The sequence below is a fragment of the Prionailurus bengalensis genome, chromosome C1 (assembly GCF_016509475.1).
Source record: "Prionailurus bengalensis isolate Pbe53 chromosome C1, Fcat_Pben_1.1_paternal_pri, whole genome shotgun sequence".
Taxonomy (NCBI): domain Eukaryota; kingdom Metazoa; phylum Chordata; class Mammalia; order Carnivora; family Felidae; genus Prionailurus; species Prionailurus bengalensis.
The window spans coordinates 63,899,653-63,926,156 of record NC_057345.1 but is presented as its reverse complement, the minus strand read 5'-3'; the positions used below and the strand labels follow the sequence as shown (position 1 = coordinate 63,926,156).

Here is a 26,504-nt window from a genome sequence, read left to right as displayed (position 1 = left end):
CATTACAGGGCGGCCTGTATGCTTGCTTTGGCCAATGGATGCTAGATTATTCTCAAATGAAATTTTTATGTCTTTTTTTTTATAATGTTGCTGCTAATATACATCTCGTGTATCTTATATCCAGGCAGGTAAATTTTTGGAATCAAAAGTAGGTTTTATTCATTACTCTCTTAATTTTAATCATATGAGATACCACCAAATCTGACTGAACTGGACTCTTCTGGTGCTAACATTGTAAGAATTATTAGTACTAGTGGTGGTTTTAGTTAAAATAGTTCCAATATTGACATAATTATTACTGGAAAAGAATTTAGGAGGAAGTTAAGGAAGGAAGGAATAAGGGGGGGAACGGGTATAGTGTAGCAGTAGCAAACACGAATTGAGTATTTCCTATAAAGTAGGCACTATTCCAGTCCATTTAGAGACTTTGTTCTGATCCTATAACATGGGATATAACACTTCTCATGTGTCTGTGTCTGACGGCTTGGAAAGGCTAAGTGCACTGCCTAAAATCACATGGTTCCTAAGTGGTAAAACCAGAAATTGTTCTGGTTCCAAAGCCAAAGGCTTTAAGTTCCTAGAGTAGAATTATCCTTCTGGATTTCATACTGACTAAAGGTTCATCTGGGTCTCTCCCTACTTGGCTAGCTCCGGTTAACCACTCAAGCCCCGCGTAAATACTCAAGGCAAGAGTTCATCACTGCGAACCATAGGTCTTATCTGGTCGCTTCCAAGACACAGGTTACCCCAGTGGAGGAGGTACAATAGTCACCCAGTGCTGGGAGGCAGGGACTTGCTGTTGGGGAGAGACGACACTGAGAGCAAGTTATTCATAGCTCGACTATGAATAGTAGTAGTAGTCCACTATCCTGGGTAAGAGGATAGTAGTAGTAGTAGTAGCCCTACTATCCTGGGTAAGAGGGATTTGAAGCAGCATACACAGAGGATCTTAGAGAAAGAAGTTCTTCTTGTCAGATAAACTGCACAAAGGAGCCCACTCTAGGAGGGTAAATTGGATAAAGGGCCCTTCCTCCAGTGGCCAAGATGGCTTGGTCCCACCTGAGTGGAATGTGGCCTGGGATTCAGAACCCATTCATGCCCACCCCCTCCAGGCAAGTCCCTTTGTTCTGGTGCAACTTGCTCAGCTGTACCCAATAGCCATGGAATAGAGTGAATGGTCTCTGTCATCCCAGTACTATTCCCACCAACACTAGGTTAAGTCCTGCTGACAACACAGAAATAAGCCCAGAGGCACGTGCTATGGTCTGAATGTTTGTGTCCCCCTCAAAATTCATGTGTCAAAATCCTAGCAGCTAATATGATGGTATTAGAGTGTGGAGACTTTGAGAGGTAATTGAGTCCTGACAGCAAAGCCCTCATGAATAGGATTATTGCCTTTAAAAAAGAGGCTTCAGAGAGATTCCCTATCCCTTCCACCACATGAGGACACAATAAGAAAGCATCTGCTGTGAATCAGGAAAAAGGCTTCACCAGAACACGACCAGGCTAGCAGTCTGATCTTGGACTTCTCAGCCACCAAAATTGTGAGAAATAAATTTTTGTTGTTTATAAGCCACCCCGTCTGTCATATTTTGTTATAGCGGTCCTAACAGACTAAGATGCTACCATATGATGAATAAATACTGTCACCTTTGGGAAAGCACAGTTCCTTGAGCTACATTAGTCATAGATACTCATCTTTTCAATGTTGCTGCTTACTGATGCTTCTTCTCTCTGTCCAGTGTAGACCACTATAAATAAAACAATTCTGAACATGTTTTTTGTAAAGTACTACATCGTGCTGTGCCAAAAAGCTGGATTCTGATGCCAGACTTCCAGAGATTAAAGGCTGGCCCTGTTCTGTGCAAACCCTGTTCCTGCCTTTGGATATGCTTGTTTTTTTCTTATAAAATGGGAATGATGATAGTAACTAACTCTTGTTGCACAACTCAAACTCTAACTCTTGTTGCACAAACTCAGTTAGTTGTTTCTGCTGTCATTATATAATAAACTGCCTAATTATTAATGGCTTAAAACAACAACCATTTTAAAGATAGAATTACCATATGATCCACCAATACCACTTATGGGTACATAACCAAAAGGATTAAAAGCAGGGTCTTAGAGGGATATTTGTACATTCGTGTTCGTAGCAACATTGTTCACAATAGCCAAACTGAAAGCAACCCAAACATCTGAGAGATAAATGGACAAAAAATGGTATATACATACAATGGGATATTATTCAGCCTTAAAAAGGAAGGAAATCATGGCACATGCTACAACACAGATAAACCTTTAGGGACATTGTAAGTGAAATAAGCCAGTCACAAAAAGATGAATACTGCATGATTGCACTTATATAAGGTATCTAGAGTAGTCAAACTCATAGAAACAGAAAATAGAATGGTAGGTGCCAGGGACTGGTGGGAAGGGGAAATGTGGAGTTGTTTAATGCATGCAGAGTTTCCATTTTGCAAAATGGAAAAGTTCTGGAAATTGGTTGTATAGCAATATCAATATATTTGGCACTACTGAATTATACACTTAAAATGAGTAAGATGGCAAATTTATGTTATGCATATTTTGCCACAATTAAAAATTTAAAAATAACAAAAATTTTAAAAACTCAACCATTTTCTTGGCTTACAATTCAGTGGAACAGCAATTTGAACTGGGTCTTGCCTGTAGTCATTTGGTGGCTCAGCTTGACCTGAGTTGTTCAAGATGGCCTTTGTGCTAGTTTTATGTATCAACTTGACTGGACCATGGGGTGCCCAGATATTTGACAAACATTATCCTGGGTGTGTCTGTGCAGATGTTTCTGAATGAAATTAACATTTGAATAGGTAGACTGAACAAAGCAGACTGGCCTCCCCAACGTAGGTGGGCCGGATCCAATCCATTAAAGACCTAAATGAACAAAAAGGCTGAGTAAGAGAAAATTTGCTCTCTTTGACTACATTTGAATTGGGACATCAGTCTTTTCCTGCCTTTGGACTCACACTCAGACTGGAACTTAAACCTGTGGCTCTTCTGTTTCTGAAGCCTTTGAACTTGGACTCAAACTATATAATTGGCTCTCCTTGGTCTCCAGCTTGCCAGCTGCAGATCCTGGGAATTCTTAGGTCCCATAACTGCACAAGCCAATTCTTTATAATAAATATTTTTATAAGCCTAGACCTAGATATGTCTTATTGGTTCTGTTTCTCTCAAGAACCCAGGCTAATATGGGCTTACTCATAAGAGTCATGCTACCTCTTGGCTGGACCTCACATTCTGCATGGTCTTTCATCCTAGCCCTGTGTTTCAAGAGGGTAAGAGAGCAACGAGTGGGTCCTCTTGGCCCCTGGCTTGCAAAGTACAAAACATCCTTTCCACCTTAGTCACTTGGTCAAAGAAAGTCATGAATTTAACCTAGATTCAAAGAGTAGGAAAACAGACTCCCCTCCCCTCATGGAGTGAGAAGGGAAAAATATCAAATTTACATTGTAAGTGTGCATGTATAAGCTATACGGGAATTATTACAGTGACCTTCACAAAGAAACTACCATTTAAGGTAAATAGAATAAAGCACCAAGGATCAGTGCCTAATACATAGTTAGCACTGAACAAACGGCAGTTACTGTTTTGTTATTGTTGCTATTGTTATAATTCTTCAAATTCAAGAAATACTTGCCAGCTGACAAATCAAAATTGACTTTGATCTTTCCAATGTATTTCTTCTGATCACAGAGATGAGGATAATTCATCAGTTACTAACAGGCATCTATCTCACAGTCATTATATATCTACATACATAAGATATATGGCAAATAGATATACAAGACTTAACATATCTCAAGTCTTAAAAACGAAGGGAAACCAAAAACCAAAATATGAAATTTAATATGGTCATCTCATGCTTTTGCTATAAACTGATATAATTCAGTAGGCTTACCCAATCATAATTGCATAAAATTCAATTATTTTGAAGAAACACTTGGACTCTAGCATATTGCCATAGAATCCTAAAAGCTCAACTAATAAAATAAAAGATAATTTTAAAATACTGTAGATCTTTCACCATGAACAATGTTTAGGCATTTTTGCATCCTTCTTTTATTTTATGAAAGCTCCATAATTGCAATTTTTAATATATAGTAATAAGAGTGAATGCAGATAATGTACTCAATGCAGAAAAAAACAAATATAATAACAAAAGAAGGTGTGATATGGTTTCAAACTGTTCTTAGGCAATTTTCCAGCTTCTCATCTTAGTATTAATATGTGCTACTTAAGTATTAAGGAGAGGTCATTGCTGAAATGTCATTGAATTTTCATTAGAAAGAAAAGACTTGCTTTTGTTTCCCAGTCTTGTTGTACTGGGTCCTATTATCAGTACAAACAAGAGTATGAGGAAGTCGAAGCTTCGAAGCCAACTCATCTATAAGCAAGTACTAGCCCTTTGGTGACCTGCTGAAGTATCCTCAAATCTTTTGAGAGTAATATTTGAAAAGGTTTTCCTTTATATTCTAACATTAAAAAAAAAGCCATTGGCCATTGATCTCTGCGACAAAGAGGCCCTCTGCTTCTCCCTACTTGGTGCCATGAGAATGGGGTGCACCATCAGATGGTGCATTGACATTTAGTAATGTGTTTTACTGCTCTGCCCTTTCCACACATTAAATGGCAACTGGGGGCCATGGTGCATCTCTCTCAGGCCAACCACAGCTCCCTCAGAGCTAGGAAATTCTAACGCACCAAAGAAGCAACAGCCACACAGAATCACCCACCTGCAAAGTGTAAGGAGTGCTCCTGAATAATATCATTCCTTGTCCAACCGGGCCCAGTGGAAATAAGCAAAGACCAACCAAATGAGAGTAAGCATAGAGTAGTTAATTCAGAGCCTACTATTCAGCAAGGGAGTCAGCCACTGTCACTTGTATTTTGGCAGAGACTCAAAGGCAAGCAGAAGAGTGGAAGAGCTTCACAGTGGAAAAAAGGGAAGGCTTTGGGTGTGCCCTGATTGGAGGCTGCTAGAGTGAGGAAACTGGAGATGGGTGAACTAGATATGAGGCGTCTTATGTAACTGATGAGAACATACTTGGCTTTCTCTGATTGGTCCCAACTTAGAAGAAGAAGCATGAATGAGGGAAGTTGTCAGTCATTAATCAAGCCCTGGCCATTTATGGCTGATTATTATAGAAGTAATTGTTTAGCTTCCTGGACTGTTACTAGAGATAGCAGTCTGACTTTCAAAAGTCTGATTTATAGCAATTGGCTGCCTGGGCTATTTATTATAGATAGAGGTTAGTTTCCTAGACAGATTGCTGGGGGTCATTGGTCAAAGTCTACTTTTATGTATGGTCTGGCACATTGCCTGTTTGTATATTTAGTCTCTCAGCCCTAAATGAAAGCAGAGCAGTCACATTAAATATGATACTGGTGAATCTAATCTGAATCTGATAAAGCCTATCTAAAGGCAGCTCCATTCTCCAAGCTGCCTTATTAACTGTTCAAATGTCTATTCAACATTTATTACCTGAGAATGATCATCAGCATACATGGCTCTCTCTCTGACTGCTGTGAGCTTCTCCAGGCCAACACCATTGTTTATGTTGCTTCACTTCAAACTTACAAACTAATATACAGCAAACAATTTGAATCTAAATTTACTCTCAGCTAAAACAAAAAGAGTTACACACTTTATGTTTTCTTACAATAGAAAGCACATCTCATTTACAGAGATAACATTTTTCCTGGAAGTAAACCAAGTGGGATGTCTGAGGAATGGATAATTAAAAAATAATTTGCAAGACTGATATAATTGTTCCTCTAGAGTTCTAAGACCTGCTTCCTACAGAGTTTTAAAACGCTGCTACAGTTTGACCTAAAGCAGAGAACAGACAAGGAAATGGGGTGGATTAAGTTGAACATAAAGTAGAGCAGAAATAAATTTGAAAGAAGGCTTCACATGCATTGGCTCAAAACGGATGTTTCCAGGGGTGCGTGGGTGGCTCAGTCTGTTGAGCATCTGACTTTGGCTTAGGTCATGATCTCACAACTTGTGAGTTTGAGCCCCACGTCGGGCTCTGTGTTGACAGCTCAGAGCCTGGATGGAGCCTGCTTCGGACTCTGTCTCCCTCTCTCTCTGCCCCTCCCCTGCTCGTACTCTGTCTCTGTCTCTGTCTCTCTCTGTCTCTCTCTCTCTCTCTCTCTCTCTCTCTCTCTCTCTCTCTCTCTCAAATAAACGTTAAAGAAATGCACATTTCCTTCTGGGGTCACCTATGAACTGACCTGGTTAATACAAGTATTTAAGGAAAAGAATCGGATTTGTGTCATCAACTTCCCAGGTTAATGCAAGACAGAGAAGAATGAGAACGTAAGAGTAAGTGTGTGAGGGAAAGCTCTACTTTCCTCAGAGACCTTGTTCTTACAGGAGTCATGATCTGATTCATAGTATTACTGAAATCACAAGACTTTGCTTAAAATTTGGCACTCTTGAACTATAATGTTCTTAAAAATTTTTAAGTAGTAGGCAAACCTCTGTGCCATGGTCTATTTCAACATTTCAATAGAAAAATCTCTCCTCATCTAGAGCAAATGCATTTTGCTACAATAGGCATCTTTCTGCCTTGACATCCTAACCTCAATTCTCTTGGGCCTGAAGCATAATTGTAGCTGATTGGTGTTTACCTCCAGATACACACTTTGTTAACGAAGTAATGAAATTAAATGTTCCACAAATGAGTACTTGCAGGTTTTAGATATTTTCCCCCTGAACACAGATTCTAGAAACCACATCCCCTATAAAGGAACTCAGCACAAGATTTTCCAAGGTTTCTGTATAGTCATAGGTGTGAATCTCTTGTAGCATTTTGAATATACACTCTCTGGTCACAAGAGAGCAAGTATTACTAGAATACCCTAGTATTTAGGGTATTTACCCTACCCTTCGGAGATGATTATTACTGTAATTGAACTTTTAACAAGAGTAACAAGTTTTGAAATTTTCTTCTCAAGAGATTTTTTTTAAGTTTATTTATTTATTTTGAGAGAGAGAGAGAGAGAGAGAGAGAGAGAAAGAGAGCAGGGGAGGGGCAGAGAGAGAGCGAGAGGGAGAATACCAGGCAGGCTCCACACTGTCAGCACAGAGCCTGACATGGGGCCAGAACCCACGAACCGTGAGATCATGACCTGAGCCGAAACCAGGAGTCTGACACTTAAGTGACTGAGCCACCCAGGCACCCTTTCCCTAGAGATTTTTTAACTGCAGGTCAGAAACTCGTACCAGTCAATATTAGGGTGACAAACTAAACTGATGCTAAAATACATTCCAGTGAATGGGATTTAAATACTTGTGTACTCATGACACAAGGACACATTTGCATGTATCTGGAATAAAAATACTAAATATCCTTGGGGCGCCTGGGTGGCTTGGTCGGTTAAGCGTCCGACTTCGGCTTAGGTCATGATCTCACGGTCCGTGAGTTCGAGCCCCGCGTCGGGCTCTGTGCTGACAGCTCAGAGCCTGGAGCCTGTTTCAGATTCTGTGTCTCCCTCTCTCTCTGCCCCTGCCCTGTTCATGCTCTGTCTCTGTCTCAAAAATAAATAAGCGTTAAAAAAAAATTTAAAAAAAATACTAAATATCCTCTAAAATTTTAATTCTTTTTTCAAATATTTATCAAGTGCTGTCTCTGCACTAGGTACCAAATTGGTGATAAAGATATAAAGATGGGTAAATACAGACCCTGCCCTCAAGGACTTCACTGTCTAGTAAGAAATTAAGCTGGACAAACAGACAAACAGTTTTAATAATATGTGATAAATGACACGAGAGAGATTGATCTTGAAATTCTTAGGCATCCCAATTGAGAAGCCAATTAATTCTTCCAGGAAGGACCTGGGAAGGCTGACATTCAGCCCAGGCACCAGCACCATGCTGGATGCATATGGCCAGCATCCATTTTTGACTGATTGGGGCCATAGCTCTCCTGAATGTAGAGGAAGGAGACAAAGTAAAGAAGGGCATTCCAGGGTGAAGAATTAAAAGAAAACAGGGATATACTTCCTGAATGTACATGTCATTTCCAGTTTCCAACTGACATTTCCAGTTGTACTGGTTTTTTATTTTCACTGTAAATATTATTCTTTTTTAACACCAAAGTCAGTAAAACCCAACCCAGGAACTGGACTTATTCTCTGGTATTTCCAATTATTGGGACCCAAATAAATTACATTTGCCAACACAAACAAGCTGTTTAATAACTATATTTGTAATTACTTTTAATTGATTGAAACCCTCTAGAAGAAACAAAGAAGTCATTCCACCTAGACCAAGAGAAAACACCTAGGCTCTCATGAAAGCAAATAGATCCACATACGAGGGAAATCCATCCTTATGTTGCCACTAAGGGCTGGGCCAAACATTGATCAAAGATATACTTTAGGAAACAAAACAAAGCGAATTCTCTTTTTTCAAAGAAAACACAGAGTATTAAGTCAAATTTCAGTATTTCTCACCCTCCACTATCTGCCAGAGAAGAAGAAAACCCAGAGCGCTGTGTTTTATACTCACAGTCTGGGTACCATTGATTTACTTTCATCAGAATCATTCATCTATCAGGGCTGAAAACATAAATGTCAAAGCAGCTATAATATATTTGCACCAATAAAGTCATTGGTTATGTTTTCACACCACATAGAGAGAGAGGACTTTATTAACCTTCATGAGGATTAAATACAAAAATAATGTTAAAGGAAAACACTTGTGAGTATTTTGGGCAACTGGTATGTGGGTGGGCAGAGTGGGGTAGAATGAGGCAGTGAGCAAGATGCCTAAAGGAGGAGAAAGTGCCTCTTACAACAGAATGGCTCCTTTCAAAGCTTAAATCGTTGTTCCCATACAACACTCACTGCCCTCTCATCCCCATTTGTCATGATTTTCTCTCCATTGTGCAATCAGAGATACATGAAACTTATTAGCAAACTATTTACCCCACTTCCCCACAAGCTATTATCCAAGTAACATCATACACTTATCATGTGAGAGTGCATTAACTAGGTTCTCTAAATCCAGTGAAGCAGATGGCAGGTTAGAAACTGCCTTCAGAATGGTGACATAGGCAGGGCTACCTTTGGTGGCCTTAAGTGCTATTAGGGTGTGTGTGTGTGTGTGTGTGTGTGTGTGTGTGTGTGAAAGAGAGAGAGAGAGAGAGAGAGAGAGAGAGGAGGGGGTGTTGGGGGTGTTCTTTTCCTTCTTTAATGGGCCTATTTTTCCCCTGATGTCTGCACCAGCTCTCTCTCTCGTCTCCATCAATGGCTAATCTCAGGACAGGAACCTCTGATAGACTCATTCAGACTAATATGCACATCACTTAGAAAGCATAATGCATTCTTCACAAGGGATCAAGCCTTAAAGCAACAAGTTTCTAATTATGAAATTTCTGGCATCCACATACAGGCATGGGGACTGGGGAGGAGTTGTTCTTTGGGTAGAAGGCATAAGATTCAAACATTAGATTAAAACCCATTTCAGCAAACTTAGAAGTCCTTTAAATTCTTCGGGCATAGTAGACTTTGATTGCATCAAATATATTTTGAAATAAGGAAGTCTTTGCCTCATGGATTAGCAGGTAGGTGCTCTGTTTCTCAGTAGATGAAAAATAAAAGAGGGCTTCAGAAGAGCATTACAAGAATCACTACAGTATCTGCTGCTTAATCCAGGTTCCCAATGCACAAATCAGGGGGCAGCCACCTGTGTAGGTAGCTCCCTGTATTATAATGTCAGGTACACATCTATGCAGTCTGAACCATGCTGACTTTCCTGGGTTCTCCACTGTCATCACTGTCCACAGTATCAACTACATCTCCAGGGGACCATGATACCAGACCAGATCTCTTTTCCTATAAGGGATTCACACACCATCCAAAGTCACTTGGTGACAAACAGTCCATTTTAATATGAGATGAAGGCGATCTTGCCATGCAGAACTTTTCAAAGGGCTTATTTAAAAGAAATCTTTCGTGGTATGGGGCGCCTGGGTGGCGCAATCGGCTAAGCGTCCGACTTCAGCCAGGTCACGATCTCGCGGTCCTTGAGCTCGAGCCCCGCGTCAGGCTCTGGGCTGATGGCTCAGAGCCTGGAGCCTGTTTCTGATTCTGTGTCTCCCTCTCTCTCTGCCCCTCCCCCGTTCATGCTCTGTCTCTCTCTGTCCCAAAAATAAAATAAAAACGTTGAAAAAAAATATTTAAAAAAAAATAAAAGAAATCTTTCAGGGTACCTGGGTGGCTCAGTCAGTTAAGCGTCTGACTCCTGATTTTGGCTCAGGTCATGATCTCACAGTTCATGAGTTCGAGCATTGGGCTTTGTCCTGACAGTGCAGAGCCTGCTTGGAATCACATTCTCTCTTTGCCCGTCCCCTGCTCATGCTCACGCTCTCTCTCTTTCAAAAATAAATAAATAAACTCAAAAAAAAAAGAAGAAGAAATCTTTCCACTTGCCTTGTCCCCTTTGTTCCTCTTGGAGATTTAGTGAGAAGCTTGTAAGTACCCAAATCAATCTCTAGCACCAGAAATCTTTTCATAAAACTTAGAAGAATCCATTATAACCTGTTTGTGTTGAATGGAGAATCAGTGTACCATAATGAAAATAGAAGACCAACATACTCATCCAGGGGCAGGCACTTGATGTCCAGATTACATAAACCATTTGTCTACAGGAAGGCAAGACTGACTCCAGCACTAGGGCTCTGTAAGTCCATCTTCACTTCGCCTAAAGAAAGAATGTGTCTTTCATCCTTTTGCTTATTTGTTCAACAAATATTCAATGAGCATTTACCTTGGGCCACCACAGTCCTCTAGACCGGTGACACACAGAAAGAGAATACATTTCTTGTCCTCAAATCTACTGCAGAAACATGAGTGTTATTAAGGCAGCAAATAGATAAGAAAGCATCAATTTGTTCCTGGCAAAGGAAATAAAATTTCTCCAGACAAAGTGGTCCCGGAGTAAATTCTTAAGGGTAAAATAGAAGTTCACCATGCAAAGCCAAGGATGAGGAATGGACATTATAAGCAGAATGATCATCAGGTTCAAAAGCAGGGAGATATGTTAGAAAAGAGTGATTCAAAATGTTGAATAGGTCATATGAAGGAATATCATATGATAGATGGAGGTTACATGTCAAGAATGGCAGGTGTGTTCCTTATTAAAGAGCTAAGATATTCTACAGTGGATCAAGGATACCTGGAACTCTGACCAAAACTCTGGATCTTCTATACATAAAACTGCATACAAATTCAGAGTTCATCAATTTCCTAACTGCAATTTGTGGATCCAGGTTTAAGAATTCTTGGGGCACCTGGGTGGCTCAGTCGGTTAAGTTACCAACTTCGACTCAGGTCATAATCTCACAGATTGTGAGTTCAAGCCCCGTATTGGGTTCTGTGCTGACAGCTCAGAGCCTAGAGCCTACTTCAGGTTCTGTGTCTCCCTCTCTCCACCCCTTCCCCTCCCTTGCTCGTGCTCTGTCTCTCAATCTCTCTCAAAAATAAATAAACATTAAAAAAATTTTTTTTAATTTAAGGATTCTTAAAGCTAGAGAGATTTTAGCCAGAAAGCTTATATATAATCAAATTGTCTTGAAAAAACAAAAGCATCCTAACATCAATAATCAGGACAGACTGGAAAAGTGAATTAGTAGTGTCAGGATGACAGAAAGCTGTTGCAATATTCTAGAATACACCACCACACAGGTTCTTAACTGTATTGATCAACTGCAAGATAGTAACATGGATTTATATAAGCTCTGGCCTGGCCTGGATACTTCCAAAAGCACATTCCAAATGTCTCATTTTTAACACTTAGAGAAAGAGCTTTCACTGAGGCCAAAAATGAGAAAAAACACATAGATGAAAATTTCAGAACTCTCCTCTTCAAGAGGATGGCCACCCAGTAAGACAGCAATCATTCCCCTATTCATCACTCACATTAAAGAGCCAAAAACACAAGTTCATTCTTTCAACACAAAGTTCATGCCAAGAACTGAATTAAAAACTTGCAGGGAGTGTGAAATAGCAGTGATACTTCTTGAGTCAAAGGATTTTTATATTAATAGTATACAAATAATCTCTACCCCTAAGTTAAGTGAAAAACCTAACATTCATCATAGGGAACAAACAGAAACAAAGCTGATCTCTCCAAAGTTTACATTCACGTCTGACAAAAAATGCATAAGACACTTTTCTTTCCTCTTTGGTTTTGAGTTGCTGAGCATGTGAAATGAAAAGAAAGAGGGAAGGCAGGCAAAAACAGGGTCACGGATCCTTGTTGCTGAATCACTTAGGCAAGGAACTATGACTTGGAATGATGGATGGAAGATGATCTGAATGACATACAACAAAATTATTCCCAGGGAGCACTGGAAGAGGGAAGCTATGAAGCTCAGGAAGAGGCTAAGGCTGGATGAGAGCCATAGTTGCTCCCATAGTATTTTAAGTTGCCCAATCACAAATGGCTGCCCTCGGTACAGTCAAATCCATATAAGGGTGATGCTAGCACATGACAGTAACAGCTTCACTGCAGGTTAGTGCATCATTGGTCTCAGGGCATGTGGTTGGAACTAGAACCTATGACTCTTTGAACTTCTCCCAAGTCTAAGGCTCTTTGCACCATAAAACATGATTTTATGAGGGGCACCTAGCTAGCTCAATTGGTGGACTCTTGTGATTCATGCAACTCATACAACTCTTGTTCTTGGGGTTGTGGGTTTGAGCCCCATGTTGGGTGTAGAGATTACTTAAAAAGAAAAAAAATCTTAAAAAAAAAAACCCTGTGACTTTATGATGTAATATGACTTTGTAATTTGAAGGTAGCTTGGGAAGTTAATCGAATTATGCCCCATGACTCAGATCCTTGTGCTTCCAATATTTCTATTCATCGGAGGTTTCAGAACCAGAGAGATTTTTGATATTTACTCCTCCATCTCACACTCATCACTTCTTTCATCCCACTAGAAGCAGTCCTGGAACCTTTGATTTACAAGGACTTCTTGCCTCACCCCCAGGAGGATCCCTGTCCCAGGCTGTACCACCAATCTGCACCAATCACTCCAAAAGCAACCTGGCCATTGGGTGGGAATAAACTGTTCAACAGGTTTGTGCCTCAACTATGGGCAGAGGACTGCCTATGTGACTGCCACATTTGGACCTATCAGACTATGCACCTGTCAAGACTGGATTGGGGTTCACCAGGCAGCTTTTGCAATATTTTTGAAACTGCACATGTCACAACTGAGAACAATCTCAAGTTCTTGCTATTACAAGTATCTCTGAGAAGAGGAAGATCCTAACAACACCATGGCTTGCTCCTAGGTCCTGGCATCTGGATGAGCTATTTCTTTGATTCAAACCCGCTACTCCACCACACCCCAACAGCTTTACCAGGTTGACACTCACTACTCTTCTAGGACCTGGCTTACACCCTACTTCTTCCAGGAGGAAGTCCTTGCCCCTCCCCCAAGTCAGAGTTAGCTCACCTTACTATGTGCTCTCGCAGTTCTTGCCGCTAAATTATAATGATCTTATTATTTGTTTATGTTACGTCAATAGATTATAAGATCTGCAAAGGCTTTTTTAGTAGCCCTATTACCTGGCAAATAGTAAGACTCAAATATTAACTAAATGGAATGAATGATTCGATCAATCATTAACTAAATGGAATGAATAACTCAATTAAGGCATGAGATACCTTAAAAATGAACCAGACTTTGGGAACACTTGGGTGGCTCAGTCAATTAAGCGTCTGACTCTTCGTTTCGGCTGGGTCATGATCTCACAGTTTGGAGTTTGAGCCCCATATCAGGCTCTGCACCAACAGCGTGGAGCCTGCTTCCCTCTCTCTCTGCCCCTCCCCATCTTGCGCTCTCTCTCTCTCAAAACAAACATTTTTTTAAAAATGAACCAAACTTCTAAACTACTTTGACTCTGGGTAAAATGCATGTATTTAAAGATTAGCCATAAACAATGAGAATTTGTTTATATGATATGCATAACTTCACAATTCACTCTTTTCTATCTCTAGTATCTCACCAAAAATACAAAGTTAGGATAGACCTTCAAGAAATTATGTGTAATCATACCACTGAGTTTCAAGGCAAAAATTTGAGAAGTCTTACCCTGTCCTCAAAATTTTGACAAAATCTATCAGATTATTAAGTGAGCTTTTATGAAATGTGAACCATAGAACCCTCAAAAATTAAGAGAAAATTATATCAAAAAGAAATTAATTGGGAAAATAAAAAAGTTTCTACTCTAGCAGAGTTTGCCATTATAGACTTTCAAGCCAAAATTGTGTTTGCTAATAACAGTAATAAGCTTTGTCTTCATTCACTGATAGATGGTTTCTCTATAACAACTATCATGAGTCACAGGAATCACCCAGGGCTGGGACACACAACAACTCGGGACTCCAGAGCAAGATTCAGAATCACTCACCAGGGCTCTAGAAATCCAAGTTTCTAATCCCAACTTCCTTAAAACGGGAACTATAACTGGGTTACAGGAAGCAAAGTCTATGTGTCAAACGGTTCACTTTCTATTATGGACTTTTACTCAATTACAGAAAGAAAATTGCACACTAACAAATAATTCTGTCATGTGACACACTCTCCACGTCCACTTCTGCAGTTGCCTCATTCCACGTACAAGACATACTTCACGACTTATGGTCAAAGCCCACTCTTCAGAGCTCCTCATCACTATGAAAACCCCCATGTGGTGCTTCTACAGAGTGTATTTCTGTACACAGGGAAAGGCTGCCCTGGAAGGACCCGCTTGGCCCCCAGCACCTGCTTAGTTGCAGAGAAAACCTAGGAGAACACACCAGGCAGAGGTCTCACATCTACAAGCCCAGAGATTTGCATCTGTATCCATGCTGCGTCTGCCCCAGGATTCCATGGGACTTCCAAAACATTTCATGAGTCCTAAATACTTCAGGCTTCCCTGGGTTTTCTAGGATAACAAAAAGAACAAAGTCCCAAACTTAAGGAGGGGGCTAGGAAATAGCTAAAATCTTAATACCAGACAGCTAAAGGCAGAGCAGGATCAGCCATACACCGTGTCAACACTTATCACGTTATCATGTGCCAGGTACCCAATGAGCTGCAAATGTGAAGCACTTCTTCTCACTGAGTCACTCCAAGCAACTTCCTCAGCAGGAATTAGTATCTCCTTTTGCAAAGAAGGAACTGAGTCTCAGAAAGTCTGAATCACAAAGCTAGTCCCAGTTCCTTTACTTACTATGTGACCTTGAGCAACGTATTACATAAAAATCTCAAGGCACACTTTCCATAGCCATAAAAGGGAGACAATAATATTATCTACATCATAGAATTGTTATAAGGACTAAATGTAAAATGCATGCAAATCCCTTAGTGCCCGATACAGTAAATGACTAAGAACTATAAGTAGCAGAAGTAATTGTTATCTACAGTAAAAAAAAAAAAAAGAAAAAAAAGACAAAGAAAAAAAACAATAATAATGGTAGCAGTGATAACCAATATTCTTTATATGGAAATATGGAATGGCAGAGCTAGGATTCAAATATAGGTTTTTCTGATTCTAAAGACCTTGCTCTTAATTCTTCCAACTGAAATATAGTACTTAGCTAACAGGAATCAAGATGCATGAATGGATGGATGAAGGGAAGGGAGAGAAGGAGGGAGGGAGGAAGAGCAAAGAAAGAGGAGAGAGGAGGAAAGAAGAAGGAGGTGGGTAAGAAAAAGTCAATAAATATTTGATAAATACTGATATATATATATATATGTATATATATATGTATATATATACATATATATATACATACAGAATTGTTTTCTTTCTGTATGTGTATATATATATATATGTGTGTGTGTGTATATATATATATATATATATATATATATATATACACATACAGAATTGTTTTCTTCAGGAAGTGGTAGTCAGCTTTCTTTATTTCAAAGAGGTAATATGCACATGTTGCATTAGTTCTTTAAGCCAGGTATCTTATAGACATATTGGTTTCCTCATCACTGTACCTCCAGCCCCAAGCACAGAATCCGAGACACCAAAGGTACTCAATAAATATCTGTTGACAGAATTTCCTCTCAAAGGAGATTTTGATGAGATCAGACATCTAGGTGTTCAGGCCTCCAAGGTCTCTGAGCTGGACAGCAGGCTGGAAAGCCTCCCCCCTTCCTGGAAAGGCCACAGAGCCGCCCTGCCTAAAGAGGCGTGTCCCCCCACCCCAACCCTCAGGTTGGGCTGTCAGAACCACAGCCAGCCCTGACCTAGGTCTCTTCGAATTTACATTTGCAAAGTGAGGTCTTCAAGTTACAAGGAAGGTGAGAGGTAGTCACCCTGGATGGCAGTGAGGGGGTACTATTGATGCTAAGAATGAAAAATTCAGAAGTCAGTGAAAGGAGGAATAAAGATTTTGCTGGGTATAGGACAATAATTTAGACTATCTGACTGTGATAGAGATAATATATTTCATTCACAAAGCTTTTTCAACCTCCTTCTGGACTATGACTAAAGGAAAAATCTCCTTCCAAAAATGAAAGGGATCACAATTTAATTTCCTCTTCTCCTTGAGAAAAACACACAAGAACACAAAACAAAGTAAAAGAGGATTTCTTAAAATTTTCTGTCAATAAAAGAAAGTTATTAAAGAAGCAGAGAGAGGTTTAAGTTTTTCCACGGGGAATTAAAGGATACTATTATGACTTCAAAACGTATGTGTTAAAAGACCTTTGAATTGATAGATTTAATCGTGTATGAAATTAAAATGAGGTGTTATCTTAAAAGGCTGGATTTATTTTAGTACAATTTGGGCATTTTAATATATGCCCAAGGCTGACTGTTTATCAGAGCTGGCATTTTTAAAATAACAAGGGATGATGCTAATATTTTTTTTGTAACAAGATTTGTAATTTATGTAGCAGGAACAACTTAATGTGCCGGTGATTTGTCCTCCTGCATCTGTAATTGATGACAAGGCACTAATTTTTACACATCAAAGAAATTAAACCTAGCTTTCCTGTGCATTATTGACCTTTACTGTACCCAACGTGGTTCAGAAGAAAGAAATTATACTGCAGTCAAGTTTCGTATTTTCTTTCTGTATTGGATTTCCCTCAACAGTTGCCCAAAAACTGCTAATCAGTGAATAATATTTCATGTTTAGGGGATGATGTTCCCATTTGATGTGGGGGGAGGAAAGCAAAAAAGAAAAACAGTTTGAAAGTAGTCATTCTGCCCAGATATTACTAAATTTATCATCCAAAGATGCCAAGTAGGTACCTCCTCAACAGGAAGTTTATCCAGGCCAGAACAGAAAAATCAAAACAATTGGTGAGATCCTACAGAAGTAGGTGATCCTGGAGATTTATTTAACAAATATTTCTTGAGCACCTCTGAAAGCCCAGCACTATTCTGGCACTGGGACATATCAGTGCACACTTCTGACAGAAGTCCTGGACCACGTGAAGCTCACTATCTATTAGAGGAAGGCATACAAATTGTGTGTGTGTGTGTGTGTGTGTGTGTGTGTGTGTGTGTGTGATCTCAGATGGTGACAGAGAAAAACAAAAAAGAATTGGGGATAAAGAATCAAGGGAGAGGCTGTGATTTGAGCAAAAACCTAAGGGAAGTGAGAGTAAACTGTACAGATATCTAGAGAAAAAATGTCTTAGGATGAAGGAAGGGTATCTCTATCCAGAGATGGAGAACATGCTGGGGAATGGGGCCCTAAGAAGGACAATGAGAATAGCATGACTGAGGCAGAGTATGGAAGAGAGAGCAGGAGGTGAGGTCAAGGGCGAAAGAAAACATTCTGATAGTTGAACCCACCCATTAGCCTTTTAAATCCACAATAAAATCTGTGAGGTCTCTGCCAATCTCCAGAATCTGGCAATCCCTCATCTCTAGAAAGCACCATATTCAGCAAGCACTTTTCTACATCCACCTCCTAAAGCTTCTGCTCAGTGGATCCCTGTCCACCTTCTGGAATGACAGTGAGAGGAACTGAATCTAACTTCCTAAGACAGACCAAGCAAGCAATGTCCAAGACTGTTACCTCTTCCTACCGTTCTCTAAGAAAACCAACTTTCCCCTGAATGATACAATTATCAGTCTGCTCACTGTCCTGACACTATTGCCTGAATATATCCCAAGCATGAATGGGGCACTCACAACCTCATGCAGCATGCATTTTTCCATGCAAGTAATATTTATAGACTGTGCAAATATGGAGCAAACAGAAGTAGGCAGGACCTTGCTCAGCCTAGACCAGGGGTTCCCAAACTTGGCTGCACATTAGGATCACTGGGTGGGGGGTGGGGGGGGCGGGGGGGCGAGGTTAGACAGGGAAAGTTAAAAATCTCAGTGTCAAAGCTGCATCCCATGCCAATTAAATTAGAATCTCTGGCAAAGGCCCAGTCATCAGCATTTTTAACTTCTCAGGAGCACCAATGTGCAACATCGGGTGCTTTATTCCTATTGCTAAAACTAACTCTGGCAGCCACATCACATGGTGCATGACATTAATTGTTTCTGAAGTCCCCAATTTGTTTGCAAACTGAAGTTAAGCCACACGTCCTCTGTCCGCTACTGTTGCATTTTTTCCTTTGAGTCAATCAATATAAATCATCGCATTTCTCCTCATTGAACCTTAAAGGATTCGATTTAGACTATCTTTTCAGTCTACTGAGGTCCCTCTTAATCTGATTCTTAAAACAGGTATGCCACCCACAAATTCAAGCATATGTCCTCATTGTTGATGGAGATAGAAACATTGGCTAGGTCAGAATGGAGACTCATAACATTCTACTAGATACCACCTTCAAGGCTTTCTTCATCCTAGCCTTTTATAGCACCATATTTGATATTCACAACAACCCTAAGATGTTAAGTATTATGATGAAGAGGAAACAGTGATTCAGAGAAGTGAAATGATTGCTTGGGATCTCACAGGTTAAGTAGAGGAACCAAGAATTGAAGGTAGGTCTATATCTGATTCCAAGTCTTATGATCTCTTCATTAGCCACTTATGATTATTTAACTACTTGGCAACTCACCCAACTGTCTTATTACTTCAACCATTGCTTCAAAGATAGTATGAGAACTTTCCTCTTCTCTTTTAATAAAACTGAAATGAACAGCATCAAACTTATTTCGCTGATAGTCATTCAACAGATATTTATTGAACACCTTCTATGCTGCAAGCATATTGAAAATATTGAGAACCCAGCAATGAGAAAATAGAGCAAAAATTCCTTTCATGAAGCTTAGATTATGCCAGTCATAGAAGAAAACAAAATGAATCTATTATAACCTAACCTAGGGAACCCTTGATAGCTCCTAATTATCATCATTTTCTTTTATAAGTACTCAGAATCCTCCTTTTGTGATTTACTCCACAACCTTTTCTACAATTTATATCACAATAATCTTAAGAACATCTCATGTGCTTAAAAAAACAAAAGCAAAACACAAACAAATAACAATAACAAAACACCATAGTGCTGTTAAAAACAGAAATCAATTAAATAATTTTAAGATCTTACTGGCTTTCTTCAGCAATTCATGAGTCAGGCAACATCAAATCTAACAGATAGAAAGGAACTCCAAAGAGCTATATAAGGCAAGAGATTTTATAAACACAGGGTAACAGAAACAGGGAAGTTGTACTAGGCAAAAAAGGTGATTAGTTATTGCAAGGTTACTTTCCTTTAGGGCATGGGAGAGGTTTATCAGACAGATGAGATGATCTGATGATTAGATCAGATGATTCCTGATTGACTTGTTTAAGATCCATTTCTGAGAGAGCTGAAATTGTACTTAAGTTTAGGTTTGAAGATGTAGGCTTAGCATAAGTGACCCCATTCTGGGTCTACTGTCTGGTTTTGAAAAGTGCTTTTAAATATATAGTAGTGAGAGAAAACCTAAAAATGTGGTTGCATCATGAAAAAGATGAAAATATCAAAGCTAGCTGTCTGTACCAGTGCTAACAGAACTTTCAACAATGATGACAATGTTCTGTTGTCCAGCATGGTAGCCACTACCCACATGTGACCACTACACACATGGAATGTGGCTAATGTGACTGAGGAAATAACCTGTTAATTTTATTTACTTTAAATGGTAACATATGACTAATGGCTACCATAATAGGCCACACAGCTCCCAGGGAACCCAGGTGATAAAATGACTACCTCTCAAAGAGAGGATTGGGGCCGGGGGGGGGGGGGGGGGGGGGGGCGGGGACACAAAACAACTTATAAACTCACTCTTTACGGCCTGTGGTAATTACTTTTTCTTGGGTTTCTTTCAAAACAATCCTGAGAGGCAAGCAGTTCATTAATACAGTCATAAAAAGTATGCATTCACGTAAGAACTAAAACAAATTATGTGGTAGTCATACATGGAACTCATATGCTTTGACTGTGCAAACACACCTCTTTCATGGGATTTTCACAATTAAGAACATGTGCCTGAATTGGTGTCTGCCTTCCCTCCATCAGATGGTGATGGCCACCAGAGGTAGATGTTCTCATCTTCTGGGTTATATCCAGAGAAAGTAGGCTCCTAAAGATTTTAGAGGTAGAACAAACACCTGGCATGACTCACCTCTCTAAGACATTGTGTATTTATTTGTTGTTTTAGTGTACATGTGATTTTACAAGATTTCTGACATACGCTCAATTGGCCCGTAAGTTAGCACATCCCTGGGATTCCACTAGGAATAAGTAGAGCAAAAGAAGTATGCTCTTTTTTTTTAAGTTTATGTATTTATTTTGAGAGAGAGAGAGAGAGAGAGATAGAGAGAGAGAGAGACAGAGAAACAGAAAGAGAGAGAAAGAGAGAGAGAGAGAAAGTGGGGGAGGGACAGAGAGAGAAGTAGAGAGAGAATCCCTTCACTTCTGCACTTACAGTGCAGAGCCTGATGTGGGGCTCGAACTCACAAACCATGAGATCATCACCTGAGCCAAAGTCAGATGCTTAACTGACTGAGCCACCCAGGCACCCCAGGAATATGTTCGTAATAGGGCAGACACTGGCACACGTACTTCCATTGGTTACTGTGTTCACTGTTTTCGGGTCAAATATTTTTCTCTGCATAATAATACTGAGAAACAAAACCAAGGTGAAACTTCATTGTTAATTAACACAGGGTAACATAACAACCCCCAAATCAAATTTGGGTGGCTTAAAACACAATAACGATTTATTTCTTGATCACATTACAGTCTCATGTTGGTTGATGAGGGGGCTCTATTCCATGCAGTGTTTCCATCTTATGTCTCCACCAGCCCCTAGGCTTTCCACTGTACCTTCTGCACCCAATCACTGGATAAGGGAAGAGAGAAAATGTGCAGCCTCATGCAGAAGGACTGTTAGGAGCCAAGTTTTGTGTTTTGTTTTTTGTTTTTTTGTTTTTGAGAGAGAGAGCACAAGCAGAGGAGGGGCAGAGAGAGAGGGAGACAAAGAATCTGAAGCAGGCTCCAGGTTCTGAGCTGTCAGCACAGAGCTTGACACAGGGCTTGAACTCACGAACCACAAGATCATGACCTGAGCCAAAGTTGGACGCTCAACTGACTGAGCCACCCAGGTGCCCCAGGAGCCAGGTTTTAAAGTGTTGTATGTCATTCCTACCGAACCCCATTGGCCAGAATTCAACCCAATAGTCCTACTGGACATCAAAGGTAAATGAGATACCCAATTCCAGGTATATGCCCAGGAGGAAAAAGGACAGGAGTCTGGTGAACACATAGCACTGTCTTTGCCACTACCACTAATTTGGATTACTGGGAAATAGTCCAGCCTGAGTTAATGAAGTCATTCATTTACTCATTCAGTTACTCATTTCAAGCATAAGCAGTAGGTTTTGCCATTGGCCAAATGTTTCAAGCACAGAATGTGTCAGACTTTACTAAATAAGTCTCAGCTGTTTTCTTTCTCCCATCCTGTGTCTTTGACCCACCAGTGACACCCACAGATACCATCTAGCCCAGCAAGTAACTGATCAACTAGCACAAATAAAAAATTCATGACCGAGAAAATGGCCCTTATTTCATTAAACTGATAAGCTTCCTTATAACAACCCTGAAACATTTCATGATTAATCCCCAAAGAATTTACATTTTTTTTAGCATGCACCTGCATTTCAACATGGTCTGAAAAAACACCCTCTTCTCATGGAAATCATTTTTACCCCAGAAAAAAATCTAATGGTTGAATTTGTTCAATATTGAATGGTAGACATGAAAATAAGTTCTGATGAACCCTAAATATTTGGAGATTCAAATAATCAAACTCTCCTCTTCATCATCGTCATTACCAAAATTGCCCATTAATGCTATATACAAGGTGGGTGGTTTTTTCCTGAGACACTAAGGTCTTTACTCCTCTTCATGATCCAGTTCCCAGGAATCGAAACTCTAAAACATCGGGAAGTATTTTTCAAATGATCAAAAAAGAGAAGCTGCCAAAATAAGTCTCTTGATTAAAAATCAACATGATTACTACAAGCACAGGCTGGGGGCCAAGCCTGCCAAGCCCTTCGAGAATGCTGCTTAGGGGACAAATACGGTCCAGAAAACACCAATTTAATTTTAACAAAATGAGATTGCCTGGAAGCATTTCACTATATTTAACATAGGGGAGCAGTTTCCAAAAATGAGGCTTAGATTTTTTGGATATAACAATTAGGACACCATCTAAGGGGCAGGATCCAAAGTGTAATTATTGCTAAATGGAGTGTTTCTCTGAGGGTGGAAACGAAGTCTTTAACATGGCTGCATGAGCCCAAATGGACGGAAAAGGTATCACTAAAATGTTGTTGTTTTATTATCCACTGGATTTGTTCAAATGAGAAAGTCCAGGAAGTGTGGGTTACTATGGAGTGAATTGTGTCCTCCTAAAATTCATAGGTTGAAGTCCTAACGCCCAAGGTGATGCCAAGGTATTTGGAGATGGGGCCTTTAATTAAAGTTGAATGGGGCCACAAAAGCAGGGCCTTAATCCAACTGGTGTTCTTACGAGAAAAGAAAGAGACTCTAGGAGTGCACAGAGAAAGAGAGCCATGTGAAGACACAGGGAGAAAGCAGCCATCTCTGAGCCAAGGAGAGAGGACTCACCAGAAACCAACCTTGCCAGCACTTTGATTTGAGACACCCAGCCTCCAGAACTGTGAGAAATAAGCCTCTGTTACTTAAGCCACCCAGTCTGTGGTATTTTATTCTGGCACCTCTGGTGGACTAATACAAAAACGAGTACAGAAAGTTTTAGGCCACATTAGTACAGATGTCCAGGTGAACAGATACATTCAGTACGATGTAGAAAAGGTCCAAGTCATAGATCTCTGAACAAAGGGCAACATCAAGAAATGTTTGCTGAATGAAATTGTACTATCCTTTCAGCATAGTAGTCAGAGAAAGGGTATTTATGGTTAACATAAGGAAAACAATAAAAAGCCTAAGGTACATGCAGCTCTCAGATACAACTACAGTGTGGCAAAGAAGGCTGCCAAGTCATTATACTGTTGACTTCCAGAAAATGCCATCCCGACTCTAAGTGGGGCTGCTCCGGGCACTGACCAAACTCAGTGGAAAATGGAGGCTGGCTTGTCAGAGTCCCTGGGGACAAGGTTGTCTTAATAGAGCTAGGTTGCCTGAATACAACTTGGGGCAGCAATTGCCTAGGGAGCATGGAACTCAGCAGGCAAGGGTGTTTCAGGGGCTACACAGGCTAAAATCAGATCTATAGCACTGACTGCAAGTACCCTATTCAGTAAAGAATAACTGAGGGAACGTAATAAATCATGCTGGGCATATAAAATGCTAGCAAATGCCAAGTGGTTCTTTAACAACTTTTAAACCATTTCTTTTAGCTTCTAATGACTTCCTTCATCTTGGAGAACTTCAAGATCCCAGGTGGGTAAGCATATCTCAGCCCTCCACAAAAAACACCATCACCTCTTCTTCCATCTTTTCGTCTGAAGACACCCAGCCAAGTTAGAGCAGACCAGCTGCTGGCCCATATGACACCTTTGTGCATACTAGGAAAAGGCCCCTTCCTTGGGGATGCAGCCATGCACCAGGTGCACGACTTGGCGGGGGAAGCCCACACTGGCAGTCACCCCGCCCCCCACTTGGCCCCTTGGCCCAGCTCACTTGAATAGGATGCAATCTGCACAACCATATGAGATGCTCTGATGTAAAAGAGTTTGTGAAGCCTCATGAGCCACTGTGCTCATAACAGTAAAAAGCCCGTGCTTTTACTTACAGCACAAGCTCAGTGGCTGCAAGAAGCATTCCAAGTGCAATGGATACAGGACAGAAGCAGCTATTATAATGGGCACAAATCATGAATCTGCTCTCAAGACAATGCATCTTAGCAATTTACCAAGTGAACGTTAGACTATCAGCACAGCAAATTCTAAGAAATCTTTGAATATGGAAGAATCAAATAATAAAATGCCCGAGAAAGCTCTCACACGTAAGCAAAGTGAGCCACTAAACACAAAAGCTTTGAGAAGTACAAAAGATAAATTCTTCTCTAAAGATGAAGCACAGGAGGTTTCTGAGACCAAAGAAACTCAAAACTGGGCCAAGAAGAATTAAGGAAAACACCATTGAGAGAGAGAGAGACAGAGAGACAGAGAGACAGAGAGAGAGAGAGAGGGCAGAAGAGACACAGAGAAAAACCCCATAAAATCCTTATCAGCATTGTCTCAAGAAATAGGAAGGGGGTGGCTATAGAACACTTGAAGAGCACATTTAATGTGAAAAACACTTATGATGTATATTATTCCAAGTAAAATGACTGGAAAATGGTGGAGGCGGATGTTAAAAAGAAAAGACAAAAAGTAAACCAATAATTACTTTAAAATCCCCATCATCAGGGTCACCGGCGTGGCTCAGTCAGTTAAGTGTCCAACTTCAGCTCAGGTCATGATCTCATGGTTTCTGAGTTCAAGCCCCCCACATCAGGCTCTCTGTGGTCAGCGCAGAGCCGGCTTTGGATCTTCTGTCCCTCTCTCTCTCTGCCCCTCCTCCCCACACTCTCTCTCTCAAAAATAAATAAACATGTTTTTTAAAAATCCCCATCATCACAATGGAAAGAGAATCCTGTTACATACAATATAGGCACTCAGATCCAAGCTGAGGATAAGAATCAGAGACAGGAGCAATGACACACACTACCTTTCCCAATCCACATATGATGGACTTCTACTTGGGCCCACTCCCAGCCTTTTGAGGAGGGACTCAATGGCTTCACAGAAAACGTCCCCCAAATGCCTCCCTCAGAAAGTTAGACTGAAACTCTTGAATTTCATCTAAAGTGGCAATTCCACTGTAGGAGCCAGACCCTGGAAGGCAGAGGTGCATGGTTTGAGTCTATGTTCTGCTTCCAGTAAGTTGTAACCCACTAGATGCTAATCCTCTCATAGACCAATCCTCCAACCAAATGTCTTGTTTGGAGCTTTTGTTGCTCAAGCAGGCATGACATAACAGTGGCTAAATTTCTGTGATACCTGCTATGGTCTGCATGTTTGTGTCTCCACCAAAATTCATATGTTGAAATCCTAACCTTCAAAGATCATGACATTTAGAGGTGGGGGTTGGGGGAGGTGCTGAAGTCATGAGTATGGAACCCTCATGAATGAGATCAGTGACTTATAAAAGAGGCTCCAAAGAGATCTCTTCCCCTTCTGTTACGTGAGGATATAGTGAAAAGTCTGCAACCCAGAAGAGAGCCTTCATCCAATCATAATCGTACCCTGATCTTGGACTCCAGCCTTCAGAACTGTGAGAAATAAAGTTCTGTTGTTTATAAGCTACCCAATCTGTGGGATTTTGTTACAGCAGCCCAGTGGGACTAAGACAATGTCCTATTTTGCAAAGCATTCTGATATACAAATCATTGTCTTTATAGTCATCAGGACCACCTGCAATCTGCCCATGTGCCTCGGGCCTAGAGATGCTCCCTCGAGGAAGCCAAGGTCAGCCTTCAGGAGGACAAACCCAGAGAAGAAGTCCCAGCAGGACGCGAGATGCTGAAACGGCTATCTGGGTGTACAGGTCCAGGGTCTTGGGTCCCTGTGGTATAGAGGGATAGCATTGTTTCCAGGAGAGCTTTCTCCCAGGCTCTGGGGACTCCTCATGGTGGGGAGTAGATGGGACCAAGCACTAAAGTGAGTCCCTCTGCAGCATAGGGGCAGGACTCATGGCCTGGTTCTTCTTGCCCAGGTCTAAGGACAGTACAGCTTCTTTATGAAGCAGGTTCCAAGGTCATTTTATATGTTAGGCTTGTTGGAGCATTTAAGGTGAAAATTTAACAGTCAGTAAAGAATATGGGCCTATGGGGAATCAACACTAGAAAGAAGATAAATTCAACACTCCTTTTTTAGCATCAATTTGAAAGGGGGGCAGGTAACGACCCTTACTGTATATTCTCCCAAATGCTGCTAAAGTCCC

The 26,504-nt window shown here is 40.5% G+C and overlaps 1 protein-coding gene across 3 annotated transcripts in view; it reads right to left on the bottom strand.

Moving 5' to 3' along the window:
* Nucleotides 1-26,504, bottom strand: part of ST6GALNAC3 (ST6 N-acetylgalactosaminide alpha-2,6-sialyltransferase 3) — a 549,238-nt gene that overhangs the window by 394,250 nt on the left and 128,484 nt on the right. Inside the window, exon 1 of one of the 3 annotated variants that reach the window (XM_043575305.1) lies at nt 20,481-20,853. The exons of the other annotated variants lie outside the window; for them this stretch is intronic. Within the exon in view, the coding sequence (XP_043431240.1) occupies nt 20,481-20,645 (165 nt within the window). The 5' untranslated portion in view covers nt 20,646-20,853. Of the gene's footprint in view, nt 1-20,480; nt 20,854-26,504 lie in introns of those variants that run through there. 3 annotated transcript variants of the gene reach the window in all.